The sequence below is a fragment of the Dipodomys merriami genome, unplaced genomic scaffold (genome assembly GCF_024711535.1).
Source record: "Dipodomys merriami isolate MVZ:Mamm:240054 unplaced genomic scaffold, mDipMer1.0.p SCAF_10, whole genome shotgun sequence".
In the NCBI taxonomy this organism is placed as follows: Eukaryota; Metazoa; Chordata; class Mammalia; order Rodentia; family Heteromyidae; genus Dipodomys; species Dipodomys merriami.
Genome location: NW_027202271.1, coordinates 10,965,341 through 10,983,077, shown reverse-complemented (window position 1 = coordinate 10,983,077; position 17,737 = coordinate 10,965,341). Strand labels below are relative to the sequence as shown.

General features: G+C 38.2%; 1 protein-coding gene across 2 annotated transcripts in view; it reads left to right on the top strand.

Moving 5' to 3' along the window:
• The window catches only part of Scaf11 (SR-related CTD associated factor 11), a 70,220-nt gene that overhangs the window by 11,522 nt on the left and 40,961 nt on the right, over positions 1–17,737 (top strand). For both annotated transcript variants that reach the window (XM_070039370.1, XM_070039367.1), the window contains exon 2: positions 17,378–17,459. In XM_070039370.1, coding sequence (XP_069895471.1) covers positions 17,399–17,459 — 61 coding nt within the window. In that variant the 5' untranslated portion in view covers positions 17,378–17,398. The remainder of the gene's footprint in view (positions 1–17,377; positions 17,460–17,737) is intronic.

Sequence of the window (17,737 nt, the reverse complement as noted above, 5' to 3'; positions counted from 1 at the left end):
TGGACTGTTTCCATATCTTGGCTATTGTGAATAGTGCAGCAATGAACATGGATGTGCAGGTGTCCTTTTCATATCCTGGTTCATGATGCTAAGGGTAGATGCCTAGGAGTGGTATGGCTACATTGTAGGGAAGGCCTATCTTTAGTTTCTTGAGGAACCTCCAGACTGCTTTCCATAGTGGTTGTACTTATATTTGCACCAGCACTGCAGTGTAGGGTTCCTTTTCCCTCACATCTCTGCCAGCATTTTTTTGTTGTTCGAATTCAAAATGTAGGCCAATCTAACTGGGGTGAGATGCAATCTCAGGGTTGTTTTTTTTCCCCCCCCCAGGGTTGTTTTGATTTGTGTTCCTTTGTGGTCAGGAATGATGAGCATTTTCTCATTTATTTTATTTTATTTGCCATTCTTACCTTTTCTTCCAAGAAGTCTCCTTTATTCTCTTGCCCATTTATAGTAATGGGTGTATTAAGTTTGGGAGGGGTTAGTGTCTTGAGCTTCTTGTATATAGTTGATATTAGACCTTTGTCTGATGCATTGCTGGTAAAGATCTTTTCCCAATTGGTTGGCTGTCTTTCTAGTTTAGTAACTATGTCCTCAACTCTGCAGAAACTTGATTTTAATGAAGTCTCTCTCCTGTTTTATACCCTTAGGACTCTGTTCCTGTCTATACCTATAAGTTTTAATGTGCAGTAGTTTCAGAGTTTCAGGTCTGATGTTGAGGTCTTTGATCCATATTGAATTGATATTAACATTGAATTGATATTAGTGCATGGTGACAAGCAGAGATACACTTTTAGTTTTCTGTATATGCTGCCCAGTTTTCCGAACACTAATTGTTGAAGAGGCTATGTTTTTTTCTACTGTATGTCTTTGGCTGCTTTGTCAAATATCATGACTGTAAGTATATGTTTTATTTCTGAGCTTCTAATCTGTTCCATTGATCTGTGGGTATATTTTTGTGCTAATAACAAGCTGCTTTTGTTACTATGGCTCCATAGTAGAGTTTGAAATCTGGTATTATGATATTGGCTGTATTACTTTTTTTTGCTTAGAATTGCAATGTCTGTTTTAGATCTTTTGTTGTTCCATATGAATTTTTGGATTGTTTTTTCTTTAATCTCAGTAAAGAACATCACTGTAATTTTGAGGAGAATTGCATTGAATGTGTATTTCACAGTATGGCTATTTTTACAATATTGATTCTACTATCCATGAACATGGAAGGTCTTTCCATTTCCTGGTACTCACTGATTTTTTTCTTCAGATTTTTAGTTTTCTTTGTCTTTGGCATGTTGACGTAATGAATTACATTTATTGATTTGTATGTGTTAACCAGCCTTTCATCTGTGGGACCAAGCCTAGGCTTGTATGATTTTTAAAATTTTGTTTCTGGATTCTGTTTATTGAAGAGCTTTGTGTCTTTGTTGATCAGAGAATTGGTTTGTATTCTTTTTGTTGAATCTTTACCCGGTTTTGGAATGAGTGTGGTACAGGCTTCATAGAATGAGTTTGGAATTGCTCCCTCTGTTTCTATTTCATGGAAAAGCTTGAGGAGTGTTGGTATTAGTTCATCTTTAAAAGTCTTGTAGAATTCAGTGGTGAATTCATCCATGCCTGGGCTTTTCCTTGATGGAAGACTTCTGGATTACTGCCTCTATCTTGGTGTTACTGGCTTGTTTAGCTGGTTTACATCCTTTTGGTTCATTTTCGGCAGTTTCTGTGTTTCTAGAAATTAGTCTATTTCTAAGTTTTCCTTCTTTTGTGAAATAGGTTTTGAAAGTAGTTCTTTATAATCATTTGGATTTTTTGGATGTTTGTTGTAATCCTGTGGCATCTCTGATCTTATTGATTCGAATTTCCTCTCTTTTTTTTGTTAATCTTGCAAGTGATGTCAGTCTTATTAATTTTTTCAAAAAACCAGCTTTTTGTTTTGATTTTATGTATAGTTATTTTCAGTTTCTGTTTCATTGATTTCTGCTCTAATCTTCCCTACCTCGCTGTCTAGTAGTAGATTTGGTTTGTTCTAGTTTTTCTAGCAGTTTTAGTTGCATCATGAGGTTATGTACTTGAGCTGTTTGTTTTCTTTATGTGTGTGGTTAGAGCTAAAACTTTCCCCTCAGCACTGCCGTTGCTATATCACAGAGGTTCCATTCTGATGTATTTTTATTTTCATTGACTTGTAAGAACTTTCTAATTTCTTCCTTAATTTCTTCTGTGACTTAGGTGTTATTCAGTATTGTGTTGTTCAGCTTCCATGTGTTTGAGTGTTTTCTGCATTATGTTTTGTTGAACTAGTTTGATTCCACTGTGGTCAGATAGGATGCAAGGAATTTTGCCAGTATTTGCTTTGGTTCTTTGTGTGTACTATGTATGATCTATTTTCAGAAAGTTCCATAGGCTGCTGAGAAGAATGTGACTTGGGTCATTGTTGGGTGGAATACTCTGTAGATGTCTGGGTTATGATGTCATTTAGTTCAAAGGCTTCTTTGCTTATCTTTTTTTGGTTGACCTGTCCTTCGGTGTGTATAGGGTATTAAAATCTCTCACTATTATTGTATTTGGGTCTGTCCTGTTGAGTCCAAAAGTATTTGTTTAACATAGGTACTCCATTATTTGGTACATAGATATTGACCACTGTGATTTCCTTTTCATGGATCATTCCTCTTATAATACGTAATGACCTTTCATGTCTCTTTGTATTGATTTTAATGAAAAGTCTATTTTATCAATCAATATGGCTACTCCTGCCTTCTTGAAGGATTCATTTGCATGAAAGATTTTTTTCCATCCCTTCATTTGGAGTTTGCTTTTGTCTTTTTTTTTAAAAGTTTTTTTATTGGTGTCACAGTTACATGAACAAGGTAATGAGTACATTGCTTATCAAGCATTGTTACCACCTTTGTTTTTCCCCTACCATCTCTTCCCTCCCACTTCTACACCCCCCCCCCCCCCCGTGCTTTTGTCATTGATTGTGAGATATGTTTCTTGGAGACAACAAATGGGCAGATCTTGTTTTTTAATCCAGTGTGCTGTTCTTTTTATTTTGATTGGGGAATTGAGTTTGTTAATATTCACAGATAGTAGAGAGATGTTAGATGTCCTGACATTTTCTTCATTTCCTGTATTTTGCTTCCTCCCTCTTCCTGTGATTACTAAATTGGTCTAGTGATTTTTGTCTTATGTGTTCCTTGATATTGATTATTTTCTTGATTGTATATTTCCCTTTAGTGTTCATTGTAATGCTGGTTTAGTGTTTGTGAATTCCTTTAATTTTTTTTGTCATAGAAGGTTTTAGTTTCACCATTAAATGTAAATGATATTTTTTCTGGGTACACCATTTTGGGGTTGGCAGTTGATGATCTGGGCTTGAATTATACCATTTTAGGTTTTCATTGCATTGAGAGTTTGTGTGGAGAGATCTGCAGTGATTCCAATTTTCTTTCCATAGTAATATAGCTCTTTCTTTGATTTTGCAGCATTTAAAAATCAATTCTTGCTTGTCAAGTCTAATGTTTTTTAACTATGTCTAAAAGTATAAGAAATTCTTCTTGGATCCTGTCTACTAGGGGTTCTGTATGCTTCTGTCAGGTGGGTGAGATGTTCTCTCTTAAGATTGGGGAAGTTCTCCATTATTTCACTGAATAGGTTTTGATGCCTTTAGTATTGAATTCTTCCCCCCTCATCGATCACAGTTATGCATACATTTGATCTCTTGGCTGAGTCTGCCAATTCTTGGATTTCCCTTTGGTAGGTTCTCAGTGTTTTTTCCATACTGTTGACTACTTGCTCTAATTCCTCTATTTTATTCTCAACTCCGGATATTCTGTTTTCCATTTCACTTATTCTGTTATCTGTGCATTCCACTGCGGTTGGCAGTATGGAAATTGAATCTTTTATGCTTCCCACACCAGTTCTCAGTGTTAATTCCATCTTTTAATGAGGTGTATAGCATTTCTATTTTTATTTTAATATCTTTTTGTGAGTCCTGGATCATCTTTGTCATTTCTTCTTGTAGTCTTGAAATTGTTTTTGTATATCCCCTTTTATTTCATTGGCCAATTCTGTCATCATTTCTTTAATGGTTCTTTGGTCCTCTCTCTCTTTTTCACTCTCACTGAGGTCCTTTCCTGGGTTGTTGTTGGCTTTTGGATTTGATTTGTTGTCTTGGTAATCTTTCATTGTGATTTACTCATTTGGGTTCAGGAGTTGTCAGGGCCATGTCCGGAGCTTGCCCTGTTCCTACCCAGCAGGTGGCGCCCCATGCTTGGCCAGGCCAACCTCACATTGGGTGAAGTAGCCCTTGCTGGGCCCCTGGGCCAGCACGTACTAGAGTTTATGCTTGGCCCCAGGCTTGCTGAAAGGAGCTCCTTTCCAGGCCACCAAGCTCGGTCTGATCTGTGGCAGGGGCTGAGAAGGATAGAATCAGGCCTCTGGGATGGGTGTAAGGCTCTGGAAGGGATGGGCTCCCACAAGTGTGAGGGAATTTGTCTGGCTTTTGGCTCCTAGTTGGATCTTGCCCCACAAATGGCAGACCTTGGCTGCCGATTTGTGCGCATGCCCTGGCTTGGCCCTGCATCAGCGGGCTTTCCACCAGCAGCTGGGCGCTGGTGGAAAAAGTCAGCAGTGGTGGTGAGAAGGCTAGATTCAGGCCTCCCAGAGGCCTGTGCTTCAGAAGGACTAGGTTCCCATGGATGCACTGAAGTTTGTCAGAGCTTGGTACCTTAGTTGGATCTCACCCTGCAGATTGCCTATGCTTGGCCAGTGCTTCTGGCCAGGGGTTGTGGGGTGGCATGAGAAAGAGCTCTGGCCTCTTTGTCTCTTCAAGTGTGGTAACACTGGGGGTCTGGGCCAAGCTCTAGGTCACCACCAGTGCTGGTCTCCCATTGGGGGGTGGTACCCAGCAGAGTTACTCAATGATCCTGGAGTTGGTTGTGGGATGACCAGTGGCTCTGTGGAAGATCTCTGGGTCTGGTTGTGGCAGTATCACATTCTGTGTTGCTGCTGTGCTGACTGGATCCCGGCACTGTGGAAGCTTTTTGTATCTAGATGCTGCAGTCCCACTGGTTGGATCCTAAAATCCTGGCTGCCATGGGGCTGCTCCTGCGGCTTAGCCTTCTTGGTTGTAGGCTGACCTGCAGCGTGGGGCCACTCTTGACCTTTTGTGTACAAATTGTAAGTTTGTTTTTTCATTCCTGTGACTCTCTGTTCATATATTTATTGTTGTCAATCTCTTGGGGAGAAGTATATGTTAGGACCCTAAATGTTTGTTTGATTAGAGAGAGCTAGGGTGATTCCTGTTGCATCACATCCATCTTCTTTCCTTCTGCCTTCCCCACACTTTTGACTGTAAGACATTGCTAGCTGCTTTTACTCCCTCCCTCCCTCCCTCCCTCCCTTCCTCTCTCCCTCCTTTCCTTCCTTCCTTCTGTTTTGGAAATGCTGGGAGTCTTGTGCCATGTAGGCAAATACTCTCCCACTGAACTACATCCCCAGTTTTAATATCTGGTATCTATCAGTATCAGTTTTGTTTTTCCTATTACTATGTTTTGAGGAGTGGAAATACTTGTACGTTGGTAGCTATTGAACTTGCTTTGATTCAGTTATTTTTAATGTTCATATTTTGTACTAAAACTTAAAAATCACATTCAAAACAAAACAATTTAAGGAAATAAAACGAAGATATTACCATGGAACTTACATAAATGTTTCAATAGTTACCTAAATTCTCGAAGGAGCTGATGCTTAGGTAAGTTTTTGAATGACTTTATTAGTCTCTTTCCTATTACTGCAATGAGTACTTTTTCATAAAGAAAAGTTTAATTATCTCACAGCTCAAGAAATTCAAAAGCATAGTATAAGCATCAGTTCCGCTGTGATGAGAACTTCCTGGTGGGTGACATCACAGTGATAGAAATGTGAGTAAGAAGAGATCATGTAATGAGAGCAAACTGGACAGTGACTTGGGTTAGTTTTACTCTATGATAGCAGCCCTCTTTAGAGACCTAACCAGGGTTCCTGGAGAGCTACAACAGCTTGCTTTGCGGGCAGCCTCCCTAATGACATCCCACTAGGCATTACCTTTTTGTGTGTGTCTGTCCTGGTGCTTGAACTCAGGGCCTGGATGCTGTCCCTTAGCTTTTGTGCTACAGTTCCACTTCCAGCTTTTTGGTCATTAATTGGAGATAAGAGTCTCATGGACTTTGCTGCCTGGGCTGGCTTTGAACTGCAATCCTCAGATCTCAGCCTCCTGAGTAGCTAGGATTGCAGTTGCGAGCAATGAGAGACTGGCTCAGGCATTACCTTTTAAAGGTCCTCCATCTCCCATCATTGCCACACTGGGGACCAGTCTCCCAGCACATGAGCCCCTGGGAAGACCATCAACCATAGTAAAAGTTAATGACAGTATTACTATATAATGAAGTTACCCTGAGACTCACAGTGAGACAGAAAGTAGGGGAGAATAGAAATGCAAGAATGAGAGAGTACATACTCTTAGAATTATATATGATAAATTATTTGTGCTCCAGCTCTTAGACATATTAGTGCATATGCAATTTATTTATTGGGCACTAACTTGAAAACATGGTGATTCATCCTAGTATATAGTGATGAACAGGGCTAATAACAGCTTAACAGTTGTTTTAATTTCTATTGACTTAGATTCATATTTGTGTTATTTTTGCTGGTAAAAGGACAGTGGGTTCCAAATTTAGCTACTTACCATTGGTTTTTGGGGCAGGTTACTTTATGTGAAGTAGAGCTGCATGTTTGATAGGTACTTTTTAAGAGTTCAGTGAAGTAATAAGATTATACTGAGGAGAAAATTCCAATATCCATTCTGGATACTATTATCTGAGGATTTTCCCCCCAAGTTTGCATAGTGTGTAGTGTATGAATATTTAAGTTAGAATAGTTGTATTTTATAGGAATGGAATTATAAAGTGCTTTTTTTGTTTTGTATTGTTTTGTTTTTGTTGGTCATGGGACTTGACCTCAGCCTAGGTGCTGTGTCCCCTGAGCTTTTTTTACTCAAAGCTAGTGCTCTACCACTTGGAGCCACAGCTCCACTTCTGGTTTTCTAGTAGTTCATTGGAGATAAAAGTCTCATGGACATTCCTTCCTGGGCTGGCTTTGAACTATACTCTCAGATCTCAGCCTCCTGAGTAGCTAGGATTGCAGGTGTGAGCCACCAGTGCCCAGCTGAAGTGCGTTTTTATTCGTGAAATATTCTCTCAAGGACATATGAGTACATGCACTTACCAGACATTAAATTGTATTTATCTCCATCGATATAACCAGGAGGATTCAGATAATAGGCAAAGCTATAGAGTGAAAGTTCCGTTTGGTATACAAAATTGAAAATTTCAACCTTAGTTTCATGATTGTAATTTATATTAATTCGCAAGTGATTAGTATGAAGAAAAGAGATAATTTCTGAAGAAACCAAAGAGTAACATTAGTGTTTATGCAGATAGAAGAGAGACTGATTTCTGGAGTTAAGGCTCTAAGGTTTAAAAAAAAAATTTTTTTTAAACAGAACAGGATAAAACTTAGAAGCAATATTTTGAACATTGTCCCACTTCTTTCCTATTATGTATCAAACAATTCCCATTCCTCTATAACTAGTATTTGTTTTTTTTTTAATTGTGAGAATACCGTACAGAGGAGTTACAATTACATGGACAAGATAGTGAGTACATTTCTTATCAAGCATTGTTGCCTCCTCTTTGTTTCCCCTTTCCATCCCTTTCCATACTCCTCCCACCCACCCCCATTCTCCCTCCCCCCGCCAAAGTTGTAAAGTTCATTTTTCAACATAACGACTTGTACATCTCATTGTTACAATGGGTCCACCTGTATCCCTAGTTAAATGATTTGTTTTTGCCCTTCCCCTCCACAAATTATATCAACATCAAATACTGAAAGCAGGGGTTATACCGTGGGGGAGGGACATACAAAGCAACAAAGAAATCATCTTATAAATGTGTTAGAAACAATAGAAAGAAAGCAAAAACATTTGAATCCTTATCTTGGGGTTCATTTCACCTGACATCAAGTTATTTGACCTTTTCTGCTTGTCTCACACATATACTAGTTAGGGAAACCATGGGATCTATGTTTCTTTGGGCCTGGCTTACTTCACTTACTATAATTTTTTCCAAGTCTTTCCATTTCCTAACAAATGGGGCAATGTCATTCTTTCTGATTGAGGTATAGAATTCCATTGTGTATATATACCACATTTTCTTGATCCATTCATCTACTGAGGGGCATCTGGGTTGGTTCCATATCTTAGCTATGGTAAATAATGCTGCAATAGACATAGTTGTGCTGGTAGCTTTAGTATGGTCTTGTTTGTGACCATTTGGGTAAATGCCCAAAAGTGGGATTGCTGGGTCATAGGGGAGCTCTATATGGAGTCTTTTGAGGAACCTCCATACTGCTTTTATAACTAGTATTTGTATATGGTCATTTGTTTTCACTAATTTTATTTCTTTAGTTCTTAGGATTTTACTGTAATTTGAATGCTTGTGCCCCTTCCAATTCATGTTGCAATTTCTAATGCACCATAACTAAGAGGTGTAGGCCTTTGGGAGGCAATTAGGCCTTGAGGGCTTTGCCCCCTTTGATGCGATTATTCCCTTTGTTTGTATTGCCATATAGCAGACACAACAGTGAGGCAGCATCTTGGAACTAGGGGATTACTAGTCCCTTACCAGACAACCAAATCTGCCAGACTTTGGGGTTCCCTCCCTCCAGTACTGTGAGCAACTTAGGTTATTTATAAATTATGGAGTATTTTGTTAGAGTAAGAGCACAAGCGAATTTTATGCTTGTTCATTTGCAAGTGTTTTCTGTGGAATATAATGTAAGATATAGTTGATCTTTTTCCTGCTTTTGCTAAAAGAAAAGAATAACCTACCAGTTCTTCCTCTACTTCACCAGAATGCGTTTTTTCTGGTTGCTGTTCAAGTGCCAGATGTGAGATCTGATGCTATTCATCCCAAGTGCTCCTATAGTCTCCTTGAGAAGTTTGGTTGTGAAATGAATCAGTAGCATCTCTCTGCTTTTGTTTTCAGTCAACCAGAGGTCCCACACATGTAACTCCCCTTGTTCTAAAAGGGGGAATTAAGGAGTTACTGATGATGGGAGGAGCGAAGATGTAAGAACTTCATCATTTAAATAAGTATATCAATAAAAATGAAACTGTCATTTTTAGGGAAGTGGTTAGAACAGAAAATCATCATGTTAAATGAAATAAGCCAAGTTCAAAAAGACAGTTATCATGTTTTCTCTCATATCTGAAATCTAGGAGGAAAGAAGACTTCAAAGGGGACTTGTTAGTAAAAGCGCATGGGGCTTGAGGGGGTGTATTAAAGGGGGATGGATATGATGAAGACATGTAATATATATGAAAATACCATTTTTGGGGCTGGGAAGGTAGCTCAGTGGCGGAGTGCTTGCCTTGCATGCATGAGGCCCTGGGTTCCATTCCTCAGCCCCACATAAGCAGAAGAAGCCGGAAGTGGTGCTGTGGCTCAAGTGGTAGAGCGCTAACCTTGAGCTGAATAGCTAAGGAACAGTGCCCGGCCCAGAGTTCAGGCCCCACAACTGACAGAAAAATAAAATAAAAAATTTAAAAATGCCATTGTTGTGGAACAATGAAACCCATTATTTTGTACAGTTAATATGCGCTAATTAGAAAATAGAAAATTTAGATACCGCTAAGTGAGAGAAACCAATCAGAAAAGGATTCAAACTCAGATTCCAACCAGATGACATTCTGGAAAAGGCAAAACTGTGGAGACAATTTAAAAAAAAAACAAAACACCAAAACCAGTGGTTGCAAGCAATTAGAAGATTAAGAAGGGGTAAATAGGCAGAGTACAGGATTTTCAGTGATGTGAACTACTTGCACAGTACTACAGTGGTAAGTGGTGAATGCTTAGTGAGCCTTCATGTAAAATAGGGATTTCAGGTGATAATCACATGCCCATGTAGGTTCATTGATTGTAATACTAATACTAATTTGCTGATTGTAACAGATGTTATTTGTATGGGGTTGTCCTTAGCTTAATTTTACTCTGAACTTAAAACTACCTTGAAATAAAGTTTATTTAAAAATAAGTTATGTTATTGTACTTTAGTAGATGAGGATGAAATCTTGAAGATTAAAGATATTTAGTCATTTGTGTTGCCTGTCATTCAGCTTTGTAGAAGACATAGGATCACAGTTAAGGCTGGGCTCAGGCAGAAATCCAAGACTACCTCCTAAAAGCAAAAAACAAAATAACAAGAACAACAACAAAAAACCCCAGCAACAACAAGAAAATGGTTGGGGGAGACATGTGGCTTGCCCCTGTAATCCTAACTACTCAGGTGGCTGAGATCTGAGGACCGTGGTTTGAAGCCAGCTAGAGCAATAAAGTCTATGAGACTCTTATCTCCAGTTAACCACACCCACAAATCTGTGACTCAAGAGTTACAGGGCTAGCCTTGAGCAAAAAGGTTCAGGGACAGTGCCAAGACCTTGGGTTCAAGCCCCAGGACCTACACCAAAACAAGAGGGGTGGGGTGTGAGGCATAGCTCAAATACTAGAGCACTTGCTTAGCAAGTGGGACGTGCTGATTTCCAACTCCTAATTTATATTAACATTTACCACCTTGTTAGATAGGTGCCTTTACCCTTCCTGCTCAATATTATATAATCAACCCTTACAGTTTCCTCTTCCATACCTTAAGTAAGGGTAGAGTTACTAGATAATTGCATAAAAGTATTGAAGTTATTGGAAGACTACATATGCAATGTTCTGCTATTTTGTAATTGCTTCTTATCTAGAAGCAATCTCATAGTCTTATGATATACTTTCTAGTCACATAGATGAAATTCATTTTTCCTTTTAAAAATAAAGTACTGAATTCTGGCTATATCCTTCCTACAGAATGGACAACTGTTACATAAGAACAAAGCCTATGTGGGAACCACCTGTAATGTATGCCTTCCTCCAAACCATACCAAGCTGGCCAGCTCCATTATCATTACAACCCTTACTTAAAGTTAGTGCAGTTGTTAAGTTGTACCTGTTTTTATTTGTTTTGTTTAGCACTGCTGGGAATTGAACCCAGGGTGAGCATTGCACATACTAGGTAAGTACTCTACCATTGAGCTATTGCCTGTTGTGTTTAATCTTTGTGTCTCTATAGGTTAAAGACATTTATTGTCTTAAGACTTTCAGCACCGTGAAAAATGCAAGAAACAAAATTCAAATACCTCTCAAGACTTCATGTAGAGATTTGATTTGGGTGGATTATATGTTTTGCCAATAATTAGAGCTGTTGGAAAGGCAGACCTTGGAGCTGTCAGTGAAAAGAATCTTTGCTTAAAAGTATTTTAATAATAATTGCTCTGTCATGTTAGACTCTAATTTAGAACAAAATGTATTGATATACAGAGTTGGCCTTTTAGGAGATATATTGGTTTGTGAACTTTAATACTTTCCCTGACTTGTAATATCATGATCACAGCAGTCAGGATCTGGGAATGGTTGCAACTGCCCCACATTCCCATATGCTTCCTTTTTTATGCTCATATTTTCCCTGCCCAAGGTAACCATTGTCATGTTATTGGCTTATAGTTGTAACCTTTCAAGAATATCATATGAATACAATTTTATAGTATTTAACCTTTTGAGTCTGGCATCTTTATTCAGTATAATGCCTTTATGATTTATCGAGGTTATAGAGTGAAATACTAGTCCATTCCTTTTCATTGCTGATTGGTATCCTTTGGTGTAGTTGAGTTTGCTATACTTCTATTATGTTGATAATGTCTACTATTTTTAATTTCTAATTTCTAATATTTTTATCTTAATAAGGGAATACAGTATTCATAAAATGGGTTGAGAAGTGCTCTTCTTCCATTGTGTTGGTTGGTGTTATTACTATAAATATTTAGTAGACTTCATGGAAATTATCGGGGCCTGAAGATAGCTTTTTTGGAAAGTTTTTAACTACAACTTCTGTTGTGCTATTCACTTCATCAGTCTTTATCATATTGATCTTTTTAAAGAATTGCTATAGTCTCATAAGTTTTTCTGTTCAGTTTTATTGATGACTATTCTATTTCCTGTATTCTACATCTTATGTATGTAATTTGGCTTTTCACCTTTCTTAAGGTAAAAGTTTAGATTATGTGAGTTCTTTTCAAATATAAGCAATTTAAGGTTATAATGCTTTTCCTGAATCTCAAATATTTTTAACTTGCTATGTTTGGATTTGAGCCTGCCATACTATTGTTTGTTTGATTCTTCCTTGAGTTGTTTAAACGTTCTTTAGTTATCCATTTCAGTGTGCTGTGCTTTTGACAGATAACTTTTTGTTGGTGTTGGTAGTGGTGGTTCATAGGGCTTGAACTCTGGGCCTGGGCGCTGTCCCTCAGCTCTTCAGCTCAAGGCTAGCACTCTACCACTTGAGCCACAGTGCCACTTATGGTTTTCTGGTGGTTTATTGGAGATAAGAGTCTTGTGGACTTTCCTGCCCAGGCTGGCTTTGAACTGTGATCCTCAGATCTCAGACTCCTGAGTAACTAGGATTACAGGCATGAGCCACCAGTGCCTGGCTTGACTTTTTTAGGAATAGCTTTAATATAGTAATACGCATATTTTCATAGTCTACTTAGTATTTCACCCTTTGAAGTGAAAGTGTGTAAACTACCACCTTGCAGATACCTTTACCCTTCTCCCTTAATGTTTAATTATCTTTGATCTATCTTCTATGTATGTATGTATGTATGTATCTATTTATCTATCTAATCTAATCTGTCTACCAGAAAATATTATAAATCTTTGTTTTAAATTGCTGAAGTTTTTTTTTTTTTTTTGTCAATTGTGAGGCTTGAACTTTGGGCCTGATCTCTTTATCTCAAGGAGAGTGCTCTACCACTTGAGACACAGCACTACTTCTGGTTTTCTGGTAGTTAATTGGAGATAAGAGTCTCACAGGTTTTCCTGCCCCAGCTGGCTTTGAACTTTGGTCTCAGCCTCCTGAGTAGCTAAGATTACAGGCATGAACCACCGGTACCTGGTTAAATTGCTGAACATATTTTAAGAAATTCAAGATAAAAAACAGCTAATTATATTTACCCAGATATTTTACTGTTTCTCTTGTTTTTCTTTTATGTTTGTCTTTCCATTTCTTCTGACATAAGTATTGACTTAGCAATTCTTGTAGGGCTAGCAAAGAATTCTTAGTGTTTTTCTGAGGGTGTTATTTATTTCACATCATTCCTGCTTATAAATAATATTTTTAAAGGAGGAAAAGTAAAAATAGCAGATACTATCAAATAGGATAAATTAATTATCAGGGTCTAAAAAGGGATACTATGTTATTTGAAATTTTCTATGGTTTAAAAAATACTGTGTTGGGCTGGGAAGGTGGCTCAGTGGTAGAGTGCTTGCCTTACATGCATGAGGCCCTGGGTTCGATTCCTTAGCACCACATAAGCAGAAAGAAAAAAGCCGGAAGTGGCGCTGTGGCTCAAGTGGTAGAGCACTAGCCTTGAGCTGAGGGACAGCGCCCAGGCCCAGAGTTCAGGTCCCATGACCGGATCCCCCCCCCAAAAAAAAATATATATAGTGTTAATTCTCTTCTGTACTGGGGTTTGAACTCGGGGGGTCCTTTTTTTTTTTTTAAAGTATATATTTTTAAAAGAAGTGGTTTTTTTTTTTTTGTTTTTGTTTTTTTTTGTCAGTCATGGGGCTTGAACTCTGGGCCTGGGTGCTGTCCCTCAGCTCTTCAGCTCAAGGATAGCACTCTATCACTTGAGCCATAGTGCCACTTGAACTCAGAGTCTTTTTAACATATTCTCCCACTTGAGGCATGATCCCAGCCTGGTTGCTTTGGTAATTTTTAGGAACCGGTGTCGTGCCTTGGCTGAGCCTGGTTCTGAGACTGCAATCTTCACTATGCTTCCTAGTAGCATAGATTACAGGTGTGTGCTACTATACCTGGCCTGAAATGCTGTGTTGATTTTCAAATTGATACTTCATCATTCACTCCAACATAAAATATTTTTATTACTAGTACTTAGGGTAGATAGTATGATGTGAATTTCTCCAAATAAGAAATTATATTCAGTGTGGATCATACAGGAGCACAATATGACTATAAAATAACCCAAGCTAAGTAATCCAGAGCAGTGTTCTATAGGATTTATTGTACATGTGGATTTTGTACAGAGCTTTAAAAAATGCAGATTCTGATCCACTGGGTTTGCAAATTTAACCTGAGACATCTTGCATTTGCAACAAGTTCCCAAGTGATACTGATGCTGCCTTAGTGCATAAATATTAAGGAGAGTAACCTATGACTATTGGAAGTGTGTGTGTGTGTGTGTGTGTGTGTGTGTGTGTGTGTGTGTGTGTGTGTGTGTGTGTGTGTGTGTGTGTGTGTGTGTGTGTGTGTGTGTGTGTGTGTGTGTGTGTGTGTGTGTGTGTGTGTGTGTGTGTGTGTGTATTTTAATTTTTTGGCAATTGTGGGGCTTGAACTCAGGGCCTGGATGTTGTCCCTGAACTTTTTTTGCTCAAGGCTAGTGCTCCACCACTTTGAGCCCACAGCACGACGACTGGTTTTCTGGTGGTTAATTGGGAGATGAGTTTCATGGACTTTACTGCCCCAGCTGGCTTCAAACTGCAATCCTCAGATCTCAACCTGTGAGTAGGTAGGATTATAGGCATGAGCCACCACCAGCACATGGCTATTTTTATTTTTTTATTTTTTATTTTTTATTTTGTCGGTCGTGGGGCTTGAACTCTGGGCCTGAGCACTAGAGTGCCACTTCTGGTTTTCTGGTGGTTTATTGGAGGTAAGAGTCTCACGGACTTTCCTGCCCGGGCTGGCGTTGAACTGCAATCCTCAGATCTTAGCCTCCTGAGTAGCTAGGATTACTGGTGTGAGCCACCAGCGCCCCACTTATTTAAATATTTTTAATAATCATCTTCTGTCTAAATTATTTCCTTTTAGTAGGTCAGATCAAAATACAGAATTATTCTGGACTGTACTTTTTAACAAATACCTCATATTTTTCCTAGTCAATCCTGTTGGCTATGTTTTCAAAACATCTGAAATCTGAGTGCTATGCCTACCAATCTGGTACAGAACTGTCATCTTCCTGGTAGATGAGAAGGGTCTGTTTACTGGCCTCTGCTCATTCTCTTGCTGCCTCCACTGTTGAAAACTATGTTACGGTCCCTGTCACTGAGAACAGAGTTTAGAAAGTGCTATAAGATCTTGTCTTCTATCTCCTTCTGTTCGTTATTCTGATCACTGTCTATTGTTTGTTTCTTGAACATCCCAGTCATGCTTCTTTGCCTTAGATTGTTATTTGCTGTTCTCTGTCTACATTAGTTAGCATTGGCTATCTACATAAGCTCTTTTCCTCTTTTTCAGATCAGTTTTATTGTCACTTGAAGTTTTCTTCCTCTACCACTCTGTGAAAATAACAGCTTCTCATTTTCTTATTCTTGTTGGCTATATTTTTTTCTTTGTAGCATTTTTCAAAAATTTAGCATACTAGGAATTTTACTTACCTTGTTTAAATCTCTTGTGAGCTTTAAATCCACTACAACCTTTGGAGTTCTTCTAATGTGCTATTTTGTAACCAGAATGAAACTTCAGCTTTTTAAAAAAATCAATAATCAAGGAAGTGGCACTGTAGCTCAAGTGGTAGAGCGCTAGCCTTGAGCTGAAGAGCTGAGGGACAGCACTCAGGCCCAGAGTTCAAGACCCATGACCAACAAAAAAAATAAATAATAAAAAATCAATAATCAATACGTAGTTTTCCTGGGCAAGACAGATCGCTAAGGTAAAAATTGGCATGTCTCGGGCTCTGAAGGTGGCTCAGTGGTAGAGTGCTTGCCTTGCATGCATGAGGCCCTGGGTTCGATTCCTCAGCACCAAATAAGCAGGAAAAAAAGCCGGAAGTGGCCGCTGTGGCTCAAGTGGTAGAGTGCTAGCCTTGAGCTGAAGAGCTGAGGGACAGTGCACAGGCCCAGAGTTAGGTCCCACGACCGGACACCCGCCTCCCCCTCCCCCCCCCAAAAAAAATAGCATATCAATTATTTTAGAAAATGAGGAAAATTACTTCATATACAATATGGGATGCCATAACTGATAAAATTTGAGATTTCTTGTGCTTAGATGTTATAAAACATATTTGGATGGTTTAATGTAGTCTTGTCTTGCCACAATCAGTTGAAGAAGGAATATTTAAATCGTTTTCCTTATGAATTTCTTAACTTCGTATAGTCTGGTCCTTTAGGCCAGAACTATCTTTGACTTCCTCCCTCAAATTTGTTCATCAGATTGCAGGTGTGTTTCTGCTTTTTAGTTCCTTCCTTCTGCACTTCTTTTTCCAGCCAGTTATTCTAGCTTTGCAAATCATCCTACTTCTGATCTCCCCCCAATGTAGTCCATAAAATGATTTGCTGGCATAGTAATCTTTGAAAAAATAATTTTTTTTGTTTTTGCAGGGCTTTTTGCCATGCTAGGTTAAATTCTTAACTGAGCTGTACTCAAAACTATATCATTTTGATCATTTGGCTCTTTAAAGGAATCCTTAAGATTAAATGTAAGCAGCTCAGTCGATAGTTAGAGACATAACTATAATCTAGCCTCACTTGACTTGCTTTGTTATGCTTCTTTTATTATTCCTTATTGATCTTTCAGATGAAATTCTTAGCTTACATATCCATCCTTTCTCACCATACACAAACACCTTACTCTTCTTGTTCTTGTCACACTAGCTTAGCTAAATACTACTTTATTTCTCTATGTTGTGTTGTTCTTTCAATTTATCAAGTTCTTTAGCAAACCTCCCATCTTCCCAAGTTCATCTCTCTTCCGCAGATTATATCATGTCTTAATGACAGAATTTACTACTTAGCTTTTGTTACTTAATAGTTTTTTTTTTTTTCGGTAAGACTTGGCTTCTTTATTGTAAGTAATATAAAAGATTATATAAAAACTGGCTTGTACTTTTTTTTGTTTTTGTTTTTGTTTTTAGTTCGTTGTGGGGTTGAACTTTGGGCCTGGGCACTGTCCTAAGCAATTTTGCTCAAGGCTGGTTCTCTACCACTTTAAACCACAGTGCTGCTTCTGTTTTTTGAGTGGTTAATTGGATATATTGAAATCTCATGGATACTTTTCTACTCAGACTGGCTTTGAACTGTGATCCTCAGATCTCAGCCTCCTGGGTAGCTAGGATTATAGGCGTGAGTCACCAGCACCTGGCTTTTGTTCTTTTATGTATAAAATCATCTTTTTAAATTGACATTATTAGGATAGAAACATAAAAATTCTCTTATAATTTGTCATATAGGAAACCCTTTTCCAAGGAAAAATGAAGAAGAAGATTGTATATACTGTAACTATGGGAGACCAGGAGTATGAAGGTACGGAAGGTAAGTTTTCACTGTATGTTGAAAGCCAAACTTCACACTTCTAAACTGTTGTATAAAATTTAAAGTAATCAATATTCTGTTTTTTTCTTGTATTCTTTTAAAATTGATATTAAGTAGTTGTATAGGGGTTATAAGAGTCAGGTTATAGACTCACTGCTTTTACTTACTACTGTTCTTTAATCTTGAAATAAACTACTTAAGAACTGCACACATTTTTTTTTCTTCTTAGTATTTAAATTTTGATTGAGGATTTTTAAATTAGTTGAAATGTTTACCTT